Below are 21,745 nucleotides of genomic sequence, written 5' to 3'. Positions count from 1 at the left end.
TCGGGAGTCACAGGATCAAACTCCTCCCAGATAACATTCTCAAGACCTGCCCTCGTCTCCTCCCGTGGACTCATCCAGTCGGAGTCCAAGCCATCCCGAATCCGAGCGACTTTATCATGCAGGAATTGCACAAAATCCTCAGCACGACCCTGCAAGGGATCTTCCCGCACTCCCCCCCGAAGAAGGGAGTGGGTCACCCTAAACAAGGCGGCTGGGCGGTTCTCTGCAGATGTGATAAGAGCAGAAAAATGGTTAAGATTTTGCCGCTTTTATTGCCACTAGGTAGGTCTTGATATAAGACCTCACCTGTGTCCGGTCGGAATCGGATTGACTGGTCCTCCAAATGCTCTCTAGGCGTCTTTTCCGACGCTTCATCTCTCTCACCTCCTCAGAGAACCAAGGAGCCAACTGAGATCGGCATCGGGTCAGAGGCCGCAAAGGCACGACGCAGTCCAAAGCTCTAGCAGCCGCCCTTTCCCAGGCGGCCACCAGCTCTTCAGTCGAGTCGTGTGTTAGGGTCTCAGGGAACGGCCCAAGCTCCGTCAGGAACCTTTTGGGGTCCATCAGGCGCCTGGGACGGAATCATCTAGTTGGTTCCGTCTCCCTGCGGCGGGGGAAGGCGGTAGGAAAGTCTAGTTGGAGGAGCGAATGATCTATCCATGACAAGGGTTTAATATCTAGGTCCCCTCTACCAAGATCATTCAACCACTGACCAGAGACAAAAATCAAGTCCAGAGTGTGTCCCCCTATGTGAGTTGGGCCTTGAACTAACTGGGTCAGGTCCATGGCCATCATGGAAGCCATGAACTCCCGAGCCAACTCTGACGCCTCACCTGCGGATGGAAGTTTGAAATCCCCCATGACGATAAGTCTGGGGGTATCAACCGCCACCCCGGCAATGATGTCGAGTAGCTCGGGCAGGATCGCTACCACGTGGCAGGGAGCCAGGTACGTAGTCAGCAAACCCATCTGCACCCCACGGCCCCACTTCACACAAAGGGACTCACATCCGGCTATCTGAGGAACAGTGATCTCCCTCGGGCAAAGACTTTCCCTAATAATCACCGCCACTCCCCCACCCCTCCCCTGGGCCCTTGGCTGATGAAATGCACGGAAACCTGGCGGGCACATCTCAACAAGGGGGACCCCCCCTCCTGGCCCAACCAAGTCTCCGTAATACCTGCCATGTTGAATGTTGTACAGAATTGTGTTTTATATAACAAAGCTGATTTCCATTTTTTTGTGAGAGGTACCTGTTGTTGGATATTGTATCTTTTGAAGCAGCTCTTGCCAGGCCACTCACACCAGCTGTACGTGCTGGTTCAATGTTGTTGCTGTTCGACTGTGTGCTTAATCTTCCCCACGTTTTAGGATTCAAACTTGCCAAGAAGGAAGATTTTGGAGATTGCGTAGCAGTAGGGCTTTTTGCTTTTAGAAAATAATGGAAAATGGTAACAGACTTTAAGTTTAAAGGAACTTACATAGGATTAATACATTTGCCAATTATTTTAAGATTGTTCTAGATTAAGAGGTACCAACATTTGTGTTTGTTAATACTCTGTATGTGATTCAACCCACAGCAAACTGTAAGGAGTCACAGCTGCCAAGTGAATTAAAAATAGTATCATATTACCAATGCACTTTCAAAATGAGGATATGTATTATTCATGCTTTACATACCCATATTGCTGCCACTCTTTGGTTTATATATACATATAAGCTGCCACTGCAGGCATATACCGCTGTAACAGTTCTTTGGTATACGTACCAACTGTCAAGACTGTCAAGATGCTGAGGGGCCTGATGTTTGCGTGTCTGCTGACTCTTGGTGCTGACAGTCAAGCATCAGACCCCCCTCAGCATCAATTACCTGGGGCAGGAAATCCCCAGGAGTAGGGGAGGAGGAGCAAGGTGAGAGCTAGGGATCAGAATCTGGCAGCGCATCTAAGTCCAGATGTATCTGTGCTGCTCTGCTCCACAAGAAACAAAGACACAAATGCTTAAAATTGAGCTATTCATCCAACTGGCCTATTTAAGAATAGATGCCAGTAATTGCCCCTCTGCTGGAAACAACTCATCCCCTAGGATCTGCATTTCTATATCCTGCTCTGTTTTATAGCTCTGTCTAGCTGACTATCTCTCTAATGTTTGATTTCCGGACTGCAGTGAACATTAGCCTCTCTCTCTCTCTCTCTCTTTCTGCTGTTGCAGCTTCTTTCCTCAAATTTGTACAAGTATTCCTTGATTTACGAAGCACAATTGAGCCCAAAATTTATGTTGGTGAGACAGTTAAGTGAATTTTGCCCCATTTTATGACCTTTCTCACCACAGTTGTTAAGTGAATCACTGCAATTGTTTAGTAACACGGTTGTTAAGTGAATCTGGCTTTCCCATTGACTTTGCTTGTCAGAAGCTTGCAAAAGGTAATCATATGACCCCAGAACACTGCAATGGTCATAAATATGAATCAGCTGCCAAGCATCTGAATTTTGATCACGTGACCATAGGGATGCTGCAACAGTTGTAACTTCAAACAGTCACTAAATGAGCTAAAGTAAAGGACTACCTCTATTCTATCAGTGCCCTATGGTTTGACTCTGGACTTAACTCTAAACCATTTGCGCTATGCCTAGCTAACAAGATAGACTTTTATTTCCCTGTGTTTTCTAGGGAAAGCATCTGAACAGTCAACTCTTTGTAATTTCCTGCAATACTACTCATCATTAAATCTTTTCTAAATCGAACTGTTGTGGGTGCTCAGCCTGAAACAAGACATCAACCTGGTTTTTTAAAAAACATTGTGTGTGTTTGCATTTAGAAAGGGATTTTTTTTTAATATTAGAAAATTTGCTACTGTTTGATTTCTCTCTATTACTGTAATACTTTGGGTCATCCAAATACCATAATTACTGTTTTTCCCCCCTCCCAAGCAAAACAAAGTAACCGCAAATAAATAATAACTAGTATACAGATACTTAAGAATAAGCCAGGATGTTTCAGATTCTAGCTTCTTATTTCATGTTATGTAACCAATATTTAACTGCTTGCTTGTCCATTCATTTAAACATGTATACTGTTGGTTTCAATGAAGGGACTCACAGCAGTTTACAGCAAAAGCAAAAAGAATGCTATTTCTTATCACAAGCTATGATAAGGAACAATAAAACATCCAAGGTAACAGGACTTAAATGCAGGATTAGAATATCCATGGCATATTTAAAATTTAAATATTTCAAACATTTTAGATGTGAAAAAAACCCTGATGGCATCTGTACATTGAAGAGAATCCCTATGAAACAGTGCGTATTGTCAAGAAGACGGAAACCTTGATGTCAGTGAAAGGCTTTTCTAGAAGATGGTATTTCAGCAGAAAAGCAACACCACCTGGCAACAGCCTGAAAATTTCTCAGAAGTGGGTTATCCCAGCAGTTTCACTTGAGATGGTTTTGTTGGCTAGGATAATACTAGCTAAACTATGTGGCTGGAAGAAACCTAATTTATTTTAATAATTTACATTACCTGTTTTGACAAAACTTACCTTGATTGTCTACTTTGTCCTCATCTCTGGGAGGTGAATATTTTGGCCTTCGGGGTCCACGTTTTGGCAATCTTTTTCTCTTCAAAACATCACTTAATCGGCTATTGAATCAATACACATTATATATCAAGCTTGCTTATGTGGCTTCACATTTCAACAAATATCAGTTTAAATATATATGAATTTTAAATGATCCTACTAGATATACTTGTCAGCAGCTAACATTTAAGCATTGTTTAGAAGACAAATATTTGCCTTGATACACAGGTGATTTGTACTACTTTTTCATTTTATACAATTTAAAAAAACAGGTTGAGACAGGTTGGCAAATAGTTCATTGAATATCAGCTACTGATATGTATTTTAAAAGATCAAAGACAGCCAGAACAAAAAATTCAGACTTTTTTAAAAAACAAATGCATGTAGGAGAAAGTCCAAAATTATTACAACAATACTAACATCCAATTATGTTGATTTCTTTTTAAAACTCACTCATTAAATATTGAATCATAATGTTCTTCACTCCAATTTTCTTTATATGCAAATAAAGAATAGAAAATCTTGAACGGGTTAATAGACACCTTAGGAGGATATGATTTGGAGACCCAGTCAAGTTAACTCACCCCTGTGGACTCAGGTCCAAAGAGTCTTCCCTGCTATGCTGTAAGCTTGGAGAACCTAAGTCTGAAGCAGCATTGCTAGCAGTAGTGGCTGTTCCAGTGCTTACTGTTGTAGTAGCACTAAGAGTTCCTGAGCCATTAGTGCAAGCCCTGGGGGGACTTGTCAGTAAAGCCTCCGATTCTGCTAAATTCTTCACCTGGTGCATAACTCCTGAAAAAAGTGACAGAATTTATAGCTCATTAGATGAAAATTTTACTTGGATAGAAGCAACATGGTTTAATAATTACTTTATAAAATCAATGTTGCATGTACACTCAAAGATCATGATGCCCAGTCTTGTATAGGCTAATCACAAGTATTCCAACGTTATCCTACTTGCAAACAGTGGAAGGATAAAAGAAAATATAATGTAAAATACTTAAATCAAGTTTACTCAACAAAAACAAGTAAATGGAAAAAATGAACTTATTCAACAATTCTTTGACAGCTAACCAAAACAAGAAAACAATTTCCTCTCATAAATAAAAGTACAGATGTTTCTTGCTGCCTACAGACTCAGAAACTAGCAAGTGTTCCGCAAACTATTTTCCCATATTAAACATCTACATTTCAAATTCGCTTAGAAGAAATAGGAAGAAGAAAGAGAAGATGTAGTAGGGGAATGCAGAGAAAAGACATGTCAATGAGGGTGAGGGTACCCAAAATGCTTGGATTTCAAACCATTTCAAATTTAAAATATCCTGTTTGGACCAACAGCTGGTTTGTGTAAGTACAGACTGTCTTGTTCATTTGGGTTCTGGTTCAAGCTCCAAACACTTTCAAGATGGCTGAAATATTGTTTTAAATTGAAAACAAATAATGAATTCAAAACAGGAAAATTAGTTTGATTTTGAAACATTTTTCACAATCTTAAATATATGATGAGAGCCAACATGGTATCATGGTTAATGTGCTGGACTGAAACTGAAGAAGCCCAGATTCTAATTCTCTTTTAGGCATGGAAATCAGGTGGGTGATGTTTTACCATTCTTTATCAGCCCTAGACAGGAAATCAAAAATTATCCCCAAAGAAATAATGGCAAACCACCAAGAAAACTGCATAGAACTGTCCAAGAAGTCATCAGAATCATAACTGATTCAAGAGCACTTAAAAGAAAAGGATAGCAACTTATGTTCAGGTTGCCCCTCTTGTATGCAACTGCTCCTTCTTGAAACTCCTTCTGCAGCTAGGAGATTGAGGCAGTTCATTCAGCCCCCAAACCGTTATGTGGCCAGAAGAGTTGCACTAAATGTTAGTGCTAGAACTGGTGTACCACTAAAGTTCATTAGAAGAATTGAGGGGATGTCAGTCTTGTAAGGTAGACAAGAACCACACCTGGTTGAACTAATCCAATTTTATTGTAAGGTTACATTAACAATCTTGTTAGAAGGAACGTACTTAGCCCCTCATCTCTCTTTTTAGTGCCTGGAAAACTAGGGAGTGTGTGGACTAAATTGCATTTTATCAGACCATTTTCTATGATGTGGGTTTTCTTCCAGTCTCCAAAGGTCATTCTCACATAACATTATAGGGAGCTCCATCAAGTCCATACAGCCTAAGAATCACAGAGCATGAAATTTAATTTTCATAGTTCTACAAATACTGAATTTATAACTAGTTGATTATTACCTTATACTTTGCATATAATCAAAACTGTATGTAAGATACCAAATACCAGAATCCAGTCAAAAGTTAGCATTACCTTCTCTCCTGAAGTAAACACTAAAAATGTCAGGTAATTTTTGCATTAAAATTTCTGCCATCTGAAGGGCTCCAACAACTATCTTAAGATCTTGACTTGACAGCATAGAGGCAATATGACTGTAATAACCAAACAACAAAAAAGAACATTATGGAAAATGCAATTTAACTAAGATAAATGATATTTATGATATTTTCACTACTGAGCACAATGCAGAAGATGGGGAGGAAAAGTATATTGAAAATAACATTAGCAATACACTTTATATTTCTATAGCATATGCAATATGTTAATATGCAAGTCCTACAATGGAACATGTGTTTAGTATTTGCCGGACTGTACATTTTTCCAAAATGAGTTGAAAATAACTATACATTTCTAAATATTTTGCATGTATTTCTTATCTTTATTGCTGAATATTTGAGTCAATTCTCAAATACAAAGTAAAGGTAAAGTGGTACATGACGGAAGTAAAAATAAAAAAGCAAAAAGAAAGTATAGGGCACAAATGCATACTATACACACACACACACACTATACACACACATAGTATTGTAGATAACTAGATATGTTATGTAGAATTTGGGATGCAACAGGGTGTATAGCTATGAAAATTAGCATATCAAAAACTGATATAATTATTGTGACAGAGAACTAGTAAGTAGATGAGATTTGGCAGTGTTTTAAACAGATGGGAAAATTAAGAAATTTTAAGAAATGCAAATGCTGGTAGAAAGCTGGTAAATAGTATATGGTCTATTACAAGGAATGAATATTTGTCAAAATAAGATGAATTGGTACGAAGGACATCCTGCTTCTGCCTGCTTTGTTATGTAGAAGAGCTGGGAATGAATTTCAAAAAGAAGTTAAAGAATAAAGGCAATAAAGAGCACATGATAAGAGAAGCAAGGGTGGTTTGCAAGGAGAGACAAATTTATTTAATTAATTTAATTTAATTATTTAATTTAATTTAATTTAATTTAATTTAATTTAATTTAATTTAATTTAAATTAAATTAAATTAAATGTCGCCCCTCTCCGAAGATTCAGGGCGGCTCAAATAATGCTGTGAACTATTGTTACCTATATTTCCTTTTCCTGTCTCACACCTTGAATTTTTTATCTTACTATTTCTTATTCTTTTTGCATATTTTGTATAATGTTTCTCATTAGCTCTTTATTTCCTTTGTATAAATAGGCCACACTAAAACTTTCCTAAAGGCAATTTGTCACTAATATGATAGGAAATAAGACTAATTTTGGGACGGCATTTTCCAGTATATTAAATTTGTTAAAATATAAATCTGAACTCCGTAAACAAGCTGAGAAAATTTTTAGCAAGACCTTGCAGGCTGCACGAATAAAATTTTGAATGGAAAAATATCAAGATGAGGAGGTATGTTGAATAACCCTGACCCAATAAGAGAAATGTGTGCTCTAAGATAAAGAGAGATCCAGCTGCATCTCAAGATACTTATATTTACTACTTATGTGTCCTGCAATATGCAGTGCAAAAACTAATACTGGCACTAATTTTTTGATCATTTATTTCAAATAATATTTAGGCAAAAAGAAGGCAATGACCTCAATGCCTTTCTCATTTCCACTTGCAAGAAGACAAAATTAAATCAACTACAAAGTTGAAAGTGCAATTTCCTAACACTATGGGATAATGAACAGAAAATGTGAGAGCCTCAATTATTAATAAAGGGGAAGAAGAATAAAATACACCCTTGCCTTACTCTTCTCTTAGTAGTAATAGTTCCATCAGTAACATCTGACTCTAAACATGGGGTTAAAATAGTCTGAATAATAAAAATCAATATTTTATCCACTGTGTTTTCTCTCATAGCCTCTCCAATGGAATCAGATCAAAAGCTGATTTGAAATCCATGAAGGTAACTTTTGACAGTAAAATAAATTTTTTTAGCTAAATGGTACAGGATCCAACAACAGTCCAAGGTTGAACAGTTGACTCTGAATCCAGCCTATTCCTTAGCAAAAATATTTTCACTTGGACTCAATCCAATAATTTTAAATAAATGTTTGCATATAGCTTTCTTCTTGTATTAAGCAGGAATATTCGATAATGGCCTGATTCTACTCTAATAGGAAACATATGGATTAATATAAGTAAATGAAGCAGCGGGCACTTAATATTAAATAATAAACATCTAATGTTGATTAAGTAACATTCTCAACAATTCTCACTGTAGCTATAATTGCCAAATATAGAAACTTTAAACAATTAAATATCTTAATTAAATTAAATTATTAAAATTTCAAGACACTGGTTTCAGCAAAACTCAAGTATTTTTATAGTATCATTCACAACAAAGATATGAATTAATAAGCACCTTGACACAGCATGATTTTTCAGTACATCCTTCAGAAGTTCAGCATCAGCAAAATAAATTATTCTAAGAATTGCTCTAAGGCACTTGTGTCTAACAGCAGGTCCGGCTGAAGAACTATACACTTCATAGAGAACACCAAATAAGGTTTTAATAAAAGATTTAGCTAGATCTGGATCTTCTTTCATTAGCTGTGCTCGAGCATCATCCTTCTTTGATTCTGGATGTCCACCTGTAAAAGGATAGATAGATGGTTAATTATTTGCATTGAGCTAAATGTACACATAGAATTCAATTCCATTCCATTTATATATTATAGCATTCTTTTAGAAAACATTTGACACTTTTACATTTACAAAAAATATCATAAATTTCCCAGTAACTGACTAAATTTCAAACTAAGCACTAGGAAATAACCTTTCTTAAAATTTTGTTGAATACTTATTCATTTTTTATTTTGTCTTTATTACTTTATAACCAACTCAAAGCAATGAACATACATACCCGTGTTTCCCTGAAAAAAAGACTCTGTCTAATATATATTATATATTAGTATATATTATATATACCCCGAAATAAGCGCTTGGCCTTATTTTCAGGGAGGTCTTATTCTTTTTGGGCGCGTGGAGTAAGACAGGGCTCCTCTTGCTGTCTTACCTGATTTCCAGCTCTGTCTCTCTAACCCTAACCAGAGAAAATGGCGGGGACCAGCTGTGCATGCAATTACATTTTGGGGGGAGGGCTTATTTTCAGGGGAGTCTTATTTTAGCGCATGCGCTTAAAAGCCTGATTGGGCTTATTATCAGGGATGTCTTATTTTGGGAAAACAGAGTAATAGTCCTTCCTCATCCGATTTTCCCCACAATAATTATCCTGTGAGATGGGTTGGTTGAGCAAGAGTGACTGATTTAAAGTTACTAGGCTGGCTGTCAATGCTACAACTCACAGTCTCCTGATTTCTAGACCAACAATTGTTACACCAAGCTAATGCTCAATGTTTTAGAAAAGAATATGGACCATAAAAAATGAAGGACATATTTAAAATATAAATAAAACAATCAAATTCCAATAACTTCAAGTAAATAAACATGGGATCTAAAATGTCAGAGCTTTGCAATATATCCTTAATTACTTACAAAGTTAAGGCATATATCACTTCTGTAGTCTGTAACTGCAAGTCCACTTATCTCTCTCATTCCACACTGAAATAAATATTCTCCCTTGGGATTTGAAGCATAGCATTCTACCACCTCTGAGTGAGATCCAACAGAATAGCACAAATCTCACTATAACTTACGATACTACTCTATCAGACCTGAATCATGAAGAAGCTACCTGTATAAAGCCATGCTAGGATATGTAATTTAGAAACCCAGAAAATAGGATACAGAGCAATAGTCTTTAAGAAAGCAAATTCTAGTTGAATGTTGGGGGTGGGGGTGGGGAAATCTAATTATCACAGCAGTTCAACAGTAGATGCAATCCTTGATTAATTTGGTAAGTTTTCTTTCTGGGCATATTTTAAATTGGAGTTCTGCAGTCAGAAGAAGTAGATTTAATGACTTAAGAATATGCCTAAAACTCTATGATTCTAGAAGCAGAATAGAAGCAGAATATGTGGCCAAACCTGCTCATTGAAACCACTGGGATATATGCAGTTCAATAATTTACTAGCATGCCTTCTACAAGATATTAGTAACCCAAGGTGGGATCTACTATTTGAATTATGAATATATAAAACTACTGGATTTACTCCAGGTAGATTAACAACTTGGACCACTAACAGGGATACCACTGCTCAACTACATCTCCTTTAGAGCAAGAGACTCTTGACAAAAATTACTTATACTCTCATTCCACGCTGATTGGGCTATTGCAATGTGTTCTGCCTGAAGTTACCTTTAAATATAAAGCAATATAAGCATTTTGTGGGCAGTGCACTGGCTTCCAACATTTCTGAGTACAATTATCACCCTCTGCTTTACAGACACAGGATACCTGCAAAATTATCTCCTCCAAGGTGAAATAAATTTAGACAATAGCATTAATGCCAGGCATCCTACCTGGTCTGCAGTAGGCTTTTTAAAAAATTTATTTCTGTTTTACCGTTTTTTACTGTTGTTACTATTTCATTGTGACTATATGGAATTGGAATATGGAATAGTGGCTGCATAGAAAATTAGAAATAAATGTATTAAAAAATAAATTGTAAGACTACACAGGAAGCACTCTTCAGTGACAAAAATAAAATAGTGCTTACTAGTACTGGTATTGGCTAGAGGATTGGGTTTTCTCTGAATGGCACGTGCTGTTCCAGTATCCTCATTGATCTGCTGCATAGAATTAAAGTCAATTGTATAAACACGCCCCAATGTAGACAGACTTATTTCATCTTCACCAACCTGATGAGCTGCCTGAGAACAAATATATAAGTTTAAATACAAATACAAATTTCTTTAGGACAACTTCCTCTTCTTCCTATCCAGCAACACATTTCTGAGTAATCACAGAATGCTTTAAATGGCATAAGTCACACACAATACTAAACCATAGTGGGTGGGTTACTTGCTTCTGCTTCAGTAGGATTTTTTAAACCACCATTTTGGTTTAATGTCATATGGAAATCTGGTCTATGAGTTCATCTAACTTAATATGTGACTAATGTCAGAATAATACTTTTTAAAGTTTATTGGCTTTTTGTTTGTTTGTTTGATTGATTGATCGTTTAACAATCTTGATTTTGTTTAATCTATCCTGTGATCCTGCTGAAGGACAGTAGAAACATCTTTTCAACAGCAATATATATACAGTATTAGGAAGAAATACATTTTAATCATTCAGATAAAGCAAATAAATGATTAATTTATGAATATTGAATTCATAAGTATTACATCTTGCCAACTAGTGCTAATTCCAAAGATCTACCTGTAATTCACAGCTGAAATTTGATTAGAAGTTGTTATATTTATGACAGTGGCTGATAAGTGATGTCCAACCCCCTATATAAAATGCAGATGTTTATATGCTGATGTTACTACCTCAATTATCCGGCTATCAATTCTGTTATAGGGATGCCAGAGACCCCTGTCATCTCGCCACTGCCATATTGCACCATCTGTGTTTTGCGCATTTCCTTTCTTTAGCATAGTGTCAACAGCAAAAATTCCTTCTTTAGGTAAGCATGGCATCAATTCACTAAAAAGAACAAGTCAACATTTTAACAGTAAATGTGTGTTTTAGTAACAGCATTCATCTCATTTTAGGTATTATGAAATATGATCCTGGACAAAAACTGGATAATAATTTCAGATGAAACCTACCAGATAAGTGAAGTAAGTTCATACAGTTCTTGAGGACTTCTTGGAACAAGATCAATTTGTTCCTGACAACTCCCATTTGAGGCTCCACAAAGAAGAAAGTGAAGAGTTTCTGCAATGTCTTTAATAAAAACCACACAATTAGAATATTAGTTTCCGCTATAATGTATAATCAACATGTTGCTTTGAAAACATACATTAGGCAGATTTACATGATTTAAATTTGCCTAATATATGGAAGATGTGTGGGAAAATGGTTGTATATGTAGGGTTTTTCTGGTTTATGCAAACCCAGATTATTTGTTGATGATTCCATAAATTTACTTGTAAAATGCCATGAATCTGCTGGAATAAATAGCCTATGAACAACTGTGTTTGATAAAATAAACAAATGCAATGTCAGAACATAAATAAATTGAATATGCTATGCAAACTCAATTTTTAACTACATGAATTAGGTTCCTAGACACAACAATTGAAAAAAGCCAAACCACAACACTGATTACTTCACATGCCCTTGAAGGCAGAAAGATATGACACATTACAAGATAGGCATACAACAATTGAAAGATATATTGTGGCATTCTCAGGAAGTTTGAAATCATCACATTTTTTTTAGAATGAAACCCTTCTGTACAAATATACAGACTTAATATTAAGGTCCTACTTTCTTTTAGTTCCCCCAATCTTCTGACACCTCATTCATAATTAATTTTGTCAACAACAAACAAAATCAATTCAAACAAATAAGTTTTTGTACTTTGAACACCTTCATTACTTGGTATGACACCGATACCGATCACCACAGATCTTTGGAGGCTCTTTTCTAAATAAAACTTAGTACAGTATGTGTGGAGTGCTTGGTGCTCTGTGAGCTTTGTTATTTTCTTGCAGAGATTTCATTACTTGGCTAGATAACATCTTCAGTGCTGGAAGGGAATGGAGTTTGCTCTTTTTCTATATACAGTAACTTGCCGTCAGGGTCGATGAGGATGTTGTTTTCTCCTTGGTAGTTCCTTGATTAAGCTATTGCTTACTGCTTGTTTGTCTGAGTTGGTAGTTCCCTTATTAGGGTATTGTTTGTTTGTCTTAATCTTTACTGCTTGTTTGTCTTAATCTTTATTTGGGTGTTGATTGCTGACAAGGAGTGTTCTGGTCATTTTTGTTTTTTTACTTTTTTGTCTGTTTTGAATGGTATGTAAATGTGGTTTATCTCTATGTCCCTGCTGATTTGTCCGCCAAGCTTCCAGGAATTCCAGAAGGTTTTTGGATTTAACTTGGTCTACCATCTTCACAGATTTCCAGTTGAAACTATGGCTAAGTTTGTTCATATGTTCTGAAATTTAGGAATTTTCATTGTATATTCTGTCTGTCCTACATAGTGGTTGTTACAGTTCTTACACGTATTGTACATCACTTCTGTTTTTTTCTTCTTCTTTCATAACTAGATAATTTGGTTTATTTAAGATGATTTGGAGGCCTTTCATTGATTTGTGTACTATGGTAGTAGTATGTGGTTGTACTAGTCTGTGCTGCTTGTGCATTTGATGTATGGCAGTGTTACCCTTGTCATACTGTTGGTTATACTGTAGTGGATTGAATGGTAAGGCACTTTCTGATAAAAGATGGGTGGGTATATTTCTTGTTGGAAGGTGCTGTATAGGCAGTCTGCTTCCTTCTTCTGGCATTCTGAGTTGCTGCAGTATGTTTCTGCTCATGTATATAATGTTTTTACATAGCTCCTTCAATGGGATGTGAGGTTGTTACTTTGGTAGTGGAGCACTTGGTTAGAATGGATGGTTTTTCAATATACTGGTGCTTTTAATTTGCCACGTTTGTTGTTGATAGGAATATCCAGGAAGAGTACTAGGTAGTCTTTGACTTATGGCCATTAGTTTAAGAATGGTCTGGAATTATGGCAGCCCATAAAGGACTTCCAGCCTTTATCATGTAAATCCCATTTGCAATCTTCTCTGTCTGCTGAAAAGACTCACTCTTGTCTCTGAGGGCTGGCTAAAAGGGAGCTGAATTCTCTTGGTAGGAGCTCTTTTAGCCAGTCCCCAATGACAGGGAGCAGATTCAAGCAGAAAGGCAACATTGCAAGGTAAAGAATGTGAGATATGTCAGGGGAAGCCCTGGGAGACCTGACAAAGGCCATGTTTGTCTCTCCCTTAGGGGCTGAAAATCCTGCCTGGATTTTGGCAGGGAGGATTTTCAGCTCCTGAGTGAAGCCTCAAGGATCCCCCCCTATCCCCGAGTCACCCCACACAATTTACCTAGCAACTAACAATCACACCTGGGAGTGCCGGGATTGTAGTGGTTGAGAGAAGCAGTAATGTGGGCAACTTTTTAATGACTGTTTCGCTTACTGACCAAGATTCCAGTTCTAACTGTGCTCTTACATTGAGGACTACCTGTACTGTGGTAGGGTTTTTTTTCCCTTCCCTTGTGAATTTTAATCTTTTGAAGATGTTGATTGTTTCATGTATCTTCTGTTGATGTTGTTTCATGTGTTCCGTTTGTGTGTGTTTCTCAGCTGTTAAATGTCATTACCAAAGGAGTTCACATAGCACCCAGTATGTTGACATTCCAGAGCCAAGGATTTTAAAAATATTATTCATTTCACTTTATCTGGTTTTTATCTAATCTGCTTTTATTCTATTGTTTTCAACTTTAACAATTATGTTATTCTCTTTCTATACTGATAGAATGGTCTTGCTACGTAGTGGCCTACAAGATTTTATTCCCAGATAATGTCAATAAACTTTTCCTCAAGAAATGTGCTGCAGTATCCTTGTCAGCTTCTTAAAAATAATTTCTATTACTATCCTATGCATCATCCTTTTCCCAGCTGGGCACTTTACTGATTCACTGGACTTCATCTATAAAAACTACCAGCTAGTAAACAAAAATAATTGACACATGAACTTACTTTGCTTCATAAGCTGAACTGCTAGCATAGGACAGTTGGAACACATTAGAGAAAACATGCGCACCACCATGATGAACATCCCTGAGCTCAAAATTGGAGGAGTCACTACTAGGAGTTGTTGAATATTTGTAAGCAAATCCTTAGAAGCAACCTGCTGCAGCAAATTCTTTGAGAAAAGAAAGATAAATTATTAATATTTCATATAATCAACCCTTTTTAAGATTATGCTGAAGAAAAAAAAAAAAGACACTACCTCTTCATGTTGGAAGTTGTCCACCAAACGTGCAAAACAAAGGCAAGTGCTTTCTACTGACTTTTTATCCTATATGGTTTGAATACAAATATTATGTTTTAATATACAAATATACATCATCAGGCATTTCAAGAACCAAATCCTGAAAATTTTCACTAAGAACTCAAAGATAGTGACCAAGAAATACACAAAAACATCTAACTCAGCTCCAGTATCCTATAAGAAAAAAGAACCCAAAGAACTGAAACAATTGCTTTTTTATTTTGGCTGTAAAGCTAGGCTGATATGAAGTATTTTCTCCCATAATAGATCTCATTATCAGTTAGAATTACAGGAAATTCTGCATCATCATCATCATCATCATCATCATTTTATTTATATACCGCCCATTCTCCCGAAGGACTCAGGGCGGTGTACAGCCAGAATTAAAATACAAATGTACAATATGAAATACCTTGAACCATACAACATGAATGCCTTAAACCATACAACAGTTCAAAAGATTTTCCAACCTGGTGGGTTAGCCTTTGGGTAAGCAGTGGAAGAGAATCTGCAACAAAGTGAAACTCATCAGGAGTGATGCTCTGGCAGCAATTGGCAGCAATAGCTAATGCATTCCTCTGAGCATTTATGCTGAAAAACTCCAGGTACAGCAAACAGTCTGCTAAGCCTCCCTATAAAAACAAAAGTTAAAAAAAATGTTTGAGTCATAAGAGACTTTATCTCATCCAGGGAAGGAGGCAGGGAGAGGGGGGGAGAGGGAGATGATCACTGTAACAGTAACTTTTTTTAAACTGGAAGCAATACTTACTGCCTGCAAAATAGCTTTACTGTGTCTGCGTGACAACATCTCCAAGGCAGTCAATGCTTGCTCTGCCACATCAATACACTGAATAACTTGAAGCTAGAACAAATGAAAATTATTTAAGTCATATGCAATGAATCGAGATAACTGTCTAAAATAGCAAACACTTCCAAATGCTCAATGTTCGTGTTATGTAAGGAATCACTTACATTTTCAATTCAATTTTTTCTTCTCATTCATTTTAGCAGTTTTTAAAAGGCATTTCAAAATACTCAGAAGCCTAAAGTATATAAAAGACCAGAAATTCTAAAAGAAAACTAAAACTACTTCCTGAATTGAATTTATGATCAAAGGTACCCTATTAGTTATCATTATAACTTATCATTAGCTGCCATTCCCTCTGACACTCATGGATAATCTCAAAATCTAGGAAAAAAATCTAGAACAGCCCTTTCCAAACTTGGATGAATTACCCAAAATTACCGTATTTTCCGGAGTATAAGACGCACACACACACACACACACACACACACACACGCTAAAGGAGGGTGAAAATTTGGGTGTGTTTTATACACTGAATGTAGCTGCACCCATCCGCCAGCCCCCACCCTATGGTCTCTGCCTCCTAGCAATTTGCCTCCTTGCAGCAAACAGCAAAGCCTGTTTCAGTTTCAGCTTCAGCACAACCTGATTAGCACAAGCAGCTGATTGTCGGTTGGATCGGCCTCCCGACCATCAGCTGTTTCAGGTTGCAGGGATTGCCGTTGCCTATTGCTGCCTCTGCGTGCCCCATTTTCAGCCTTTGCTGTTTGCTGCAAGGAGGCAAATTGCTCAGAGGCAGATTTTTTTTTTCTTGTGCTAATCGGTTCGGTTGTGCTGAAAATGAAAATGAAACAGGCTGTTCGCTGTTTGCTGCAAGGAGGCAAATTGCTGGGAGGCAGAGGCAGATTTTTTTTTCTTGTTTTCCGCCCCCAAAAAGGTAGGTCTTATAGTCCGGAACGTCTTATACTCTGAAAAATACAGTAGATAAAAGTGGTTTCTCTTTGGGTAACAACACACAAAACCATTACCCAATCACAAGAGGAAAAATTAAATTGACTTAAGAGTATTTTACCTATATTGGGTAACAAGGACTTTCTAATAAACAGTTTCAGGTAAAGAAGGACAAAGTTTGGGAAGCACTGATCTAGACTTAAAAATCTGATCTACTACAATATATATCTACTAGAATTAATACTAGATTCATGGAGAAGATATTCACTTGTATCATAAATATACATTAACTATGATAATATGTTTGGGTACAAATCAGGAAGAAATATAAGAAAACAATTAAATAAGCCAAAGATAATTAATCATGGAGATTAAAATAGAAACAAAAAAGAAAATATTTTGCACAAGGGAACAAATATGTTTCAAGTTTTCATTGTATTCCAAACAATGCTTGGAATACTAGGCAAAAAATCTAAATTTTACAATTTATCTGATCAATATTAGACAGACTTCACATTTCTATAATTAAACTTTTTCAAAACCAATTTTCTATTCTCAAATGCACCAGTTCTATATTTTATAGTGTTCCTGCTCTATCCCTACTGAAAGAACAATTAAGAATATTCAGCTATAAATATAAATTATAAAATTATTTACTTCTCAAAGAACTTATAGGAAATTCTGAATTCCTGTACCACAAACAGGCTAGTATTAAGTACAGCCAATGAACAATGACTTTGAGAACATTAATTGACAATGTCTTTTATTGCAATTCTTGACTGATCAGTTTTTACCTTCTCCAAAAAAACAGGAATTGCATCCACCACAACTGCAGATGATCTGGGAAGTGCTTCCATCATGTAAGTTAAGGCTCGACAAGCATGATTCATCTGTGAAAGCAATGCAAAAGCAGTCCTTCCAGATCACACCATAAGCACAAAAGCTTGCTTATTTTGCACAGTATTTTCTTTCATAGTATAGCTAACTAGAAATCCCAAAGAAGCTCAGAAGCAGAATATTAAATATTTCTCCTTTCTACTGCTAGTTCCCATAAGCATTATTTTAGAGACAAAATGTTTCTAATCTTGAATCGAACCCTGAAGATAAGTAGCGCATTTAGACATTTGCCCTCAAAATGTAGGGTATACATTCAAGATGAAATACTCACAATGTCGAAGTTGTGCTCCATCTGTAGCAAAGTTATCTATAAATAATAGAAAAAGAATAGTCTTTATTCTATTTATTGATTTATACTGCTCTTTCCTTCAAAAGCTTAAGGCAGCAATTATGTGTATGTCTTTACGGTTTATACAATATTCCCTATTAGCACTCTCAGTAATAGATTAATGAAGTGTGTATTGTATTATATTGAGCAGACAATAATCAGGTGGCACAAAAATTACAGCTGTCAGCAAGAAAGGCTAGTAAAAAGTATTTCTAAAATTTAGCATCTCCCCATCCTGAACAATTTATGTTTCTATTTTAGGTACATTGCTGTATTATTTTAAGATAGTTTAAGGATTAATCTAACAGTTCTTAATTTTTTATGCTATGGACCCCTTCAAATAAGTAAGAACATGGGGAAAATAACTGCTTCCATTTATGTACATATTTCAATTGATCCATTTGGTCTTTCATGAAATTACAATGAATCAAAGGTAAAAGTTGATATGAATTAATGAATATCCTTACTAGAGCTGGAACAACACTCTTGACTGGAAAACCTCCTAAAGTTTCTTCATTACCCATGACCAATAGCTGACACATTTCTATCACTGACTGTAACTGCTGGCTTTCATCAGTGGCCTGAAGCCCTTGTAGAAGTTGCTGAGCTTTAGAACCTAAAAAAGAAAGAGAGAGGGAGGGAGGGAGGGAGGGAGGGAAATTCAAAGCATATTAAGAGCCATGGTGGCGCAGTGGTTAGAATGCAGTATAGCAGCTTAATTCTGCTGGCTGTTGACTGCCGGCAGTTTGAGTCTCACCAGCTCAAGATTGACTCAGCCTTCCATCCTTCTGAGGTTGGTAAAATGAGGACTCAGATTGTTGGGGCAATATGCTGACTCGTAAACTACTTAAAGAGAGCTGTAAAGCACTATGAAGTGGTATATAAGTTTAAGTGCTATTGCTATTTTTTCACATTTTCACATTTATTTGATTATAATAGATAATAACTTTATTTGTTCCTTATTAAAAATTACAATGAGAACCCAATAAAATTAATTCATCACCACCCCATGCCAGCTTCATCAACATCCTAGACCTGGGGGGAGCCAGTCTTTACTGCCTTCTTGAAAGTTAATAGGGTGGGATCCATGGATACAGTATCTCCAACTATACCATTAGGCAGTATTTGATAAGAATTTAGTGCTTGATTATAATCCTACAAAATGAAGACTCACTATCCTAAAGTACTGTAAAATATGCAAATCAGTCTACTTACTAGCTCCACTTCCAATTGTTCTGTGGAATAGCTGAGACATTCGAGGGCCAAGAGGACCAAACAGATGTGGAGGGAGTCCTCTAGCTTCTAACAAAGCTAGAAATAAAAATAAAAACTTCATTAAACTCTTTGTATTATATTACAAGCTATGATTTGCATAATATAAAATTTCATTTTGTAGCATTTAAATGGTTGAAACTTATGCTGCATTTTTATTTTACAAGATTAATTATTAGGCCCAGTTATATATATTTCACTTTTGTAGAATCCTAGACATAAAGCAATTTTCTCTTGAATGCCACTAACATTGTAATTTATCACTATGCAATTTTAATGACCAGACATCTTTTTGTTTCTGCACAAAGTTTTAAATTTTGTAAAATTTTGAAATAGTCCTGTTAGATATATCCTACTTTACCTTTACTTATCTAAGCCAAAATCGAGGAAACTTGCTCTTCTTCCATATTAAAAATAGCAAAATTTGAATGGAAAATTTACATTCCTATAGATAATAATGGATTTTGATTTCCAAGAACTTTAATAGGCATGCCAATAGTCAAGAATGTTAAGAATAGGAGTACAAACAAAACCTGGAAGTCAAAGATTCCCTCAACACTTGTGTATTTTGGTTAGGTGAACTGAAAACATCTTTGAGAATAAAAGGGGACTGAGTTCTAAAGAAAGTTATACAGCTACATAGATTGCAGGAGTCCCTCTAGTAATAAATACCTTTGAATAATGAGAGAAAACAGGATGCTACAGAAGTAGAACAGTTTCTAAAACCCATTTTCCCTAAAATAAAATGGATTTTACAACTGTATTAATATGCTTATTTAAATCGTAATAATAATTTCAATGTATTCATTTATACCAAAGATGATTGATATGTCACTAGTTTTAGCAGACCTTTAATTACTTGGTCAAAAATGACCAAGCATTTTCTTCAAGTTATAGAAAAAAATTGAAGTGAACATCAGAAAAGGCTTCTAAGAAAGACTCCAACTGTTTAAAAGAAATCTAGAGAGTTGTAACCTTAAAATTGTTATTTATATAATGGAAGCTTAGTATATACCTTGTAATCTTCCCATCTCAGAATCATCTGATTCACTTTCACCAGAGGTGGTCATGCCCACAGCCCCAGCAACAGAACTAGAAGCTAATGAAGAACACAAAATAAATGGCATTAGTAAGTCATGCAGCTTACATACTTACAAACTCAGAAATCTTCCTTCCAAAGTTGTGAACGAAAACCTTTAACAACCCCAGTAGGAATTGGAATGGGCATACAAAACAGCAGGTTTATTTTTAGTTTTGACTTACACAGTATGGCAAGACTGCACTTGAACAGCCGGTTTATGCTTTCAACCATGCATGTGACTGAAACATTCTGAATTTTTACTTATTATGATTTTTATTTGAAATAAGAAAAAACAGGTAAACAGAAATCTGACAACTCTACAAAATATGATTAGCGTAAAGTGTTCATCACAAGGGCTTGACAGATCTGAAATTATAGTATACAGATCTGAAATGCACACCAAAAAGTATTGGTATAAAATCTGCACACACCACAAGAAAGAATGAAAATTACTATTGTAAAGAAATGTCCTCCATGAAAATCAAGGAACATGTTCATATCTCTTAAGAAACTTTTCCAAAAGAAGCACAATGCAGTGATCAGAATTAAGTTCTAGATTGCAATGGGGTTTCATTTATTATTAAGTATGTGTAAGATTGCAGCTTAACCAAAAATAGAAAACTATGTCAATCATTATTCTATTTAAATCAGAAAATAAGATACAAAATAAGCTTATTAATCATCACACATTGACAACAATTTAATTTCTTTAACTGCATTTAACAATATTTTTATCAAAGTATACAAATATATCAGATAAAAATGTATTTAACTAGGATCACTATAGGAAAACCCTGGTTCCTTTTAAACTGTACTAAAGACACTGGAAACAAGTTAAAGGTTCTTTTGAGATATTTTCCCATTCTCAAATGTTATATTCACTTAACAAGCAATAGCAACTGTCATCTCAAATTAATTAATAGTGATAAGGGCTTTTCCTTAATTTCAATGATAAAACCTTGAACAACTGTATGTTATTAGAAAGAGAATATGTCAAGAAGAAACATGAAGCTCCAATTAAATTAATTAATTGCTAAATCATGACAATGTGTGTTTTCCCTTTTCAGAGCTGGGGTGGGAGTGGCCTACCCATGACGCATCCAGCCCGTGGGCTGTCAGTTTGACACCCCTGGTCTAAGAGGACCTCTAGATTATCAATACACTTTGATTGGGTTAGTGTGACCCTGTCCAGAGCTAAACATGGAATATCTTTGGAAACAGAGGGCTTCCATACTTTCACAGTCTCCATATATACTCAACAATGTCTCATGTTCAGCCCAGAATTAAGATATAAATCAGTATCCTTTGCTTACTGGTGATATCTGAATCTATCCTAGTAGAGACCACCCTGAGCAGCTTCATTTAGGTCTTAAATAGGAAGAGGGGAAATACCATACCTTATGTCTCTCCACAGTAGAAGGCCTTAAGGTTTGTCCTCTCATGCTTACCACTGATTTGAATCACTACTTAGAAAGAACCACCACAATACAATGCCCCCAATATCAAATATCTCAGATGGTTTAAAAGGATACCATGATTAATTATATTGAAAGCCACTGAGAAATCAATCAGAACCAGGGGGTTTAATTTCTCCAAGTTGTTCTTGAGAGAGA

At 36.1% G+C, this 21,745-nt stretch overlaps 1 protein-coding gene across 2 annotated transcripts in view; it reads right to left on the bottom strand.

The window, feature by feature from the left end:
• Positions 1-21,745, bottom strand: part of TRIP12 (thyroid hormone receptor interactor 12) — a 92,217-nt gene that overhangs the window by 24,583 nt on the left and 45,889 nt on the right. For both annotated transcript variants that reach the window (XM_070945988.1, XM_070945989.1), the window contains exons 7-23: positions 20,067-20,150; positions 18,995-19,090; positions 18,247-18,395; positions 17,723-17,758; positions 17,349-17,444; positions 15,568-15,660; positions 15,269-15,430; positions 14,757-14,825; positions 14,504-14,669; positions 11,575-11,692; positions 11,293-11,449; positions 10,515-10,668; positions 8,258-8,486; positions 5,902-6,020; positions 4,162-4,369; positions 3,539-3,639; positions 1,254-1,428 (exon numbers count right to left, since the gene is read on the bottom strand). In XM_070945988.1, coding sequence (XP_070802089.1) covers positions 1,254-1,428; positions 3,539-3,639; positions 4,162-4,369; positions 5,902-6,020; positions 8,258-8,486; positions 10,515-10,668; positions 11,293-11,449; positions 11,575-11,692; positions 14,504-14,669; positions 14,757-14,825; positions 15,269-15,430; positions 15,568-15,660; positions 17,349-17,444; positions 17,723-17,758; positions 18,247-18,395; positions 18,995-19,090; positions 20,067-20,150 — 2,212 coding nt within the window. The remainder of the gene's footprint in view (positions 1-1,253; positions 1,429-3,538; positions 3,640-4,161; positions 4,370-5,901; positions 6,021-8,257; positions 8,487-10,514; positions 10,669-11,292; positions 11,450-11,574; positions 11,693-14,503; positions 14,670-14,756; positions 14,826-15,268; positions 15,431-15,567; positions 15,661-17,348; positions 17,445-17,722; positions 17,759-18,246; positions 18,396-18,994; positions 19,091-20,066; positions 20,151-21,745) is intronic.

Source organism: Pituophis catenifer, unplaced genomic scaffold (genome assembly GCF_029215685.1).
Source record: "Pituophis catenifer annectens isolate HBS135680 unplaced genomic scaffold, rPitCat1.0.hap2 SCAF_6, whole genome shotgun sequence".
Classification (NCBI taxonomy): Eukaryota; Metazoa; Chordata; class Lepidosauria; order Squamata; family Colubridae; genus Pituophis; species Pituophis catenifer.
This window is presented reverse-complemented; position numbering and strand designations above follow the sequence as displayed.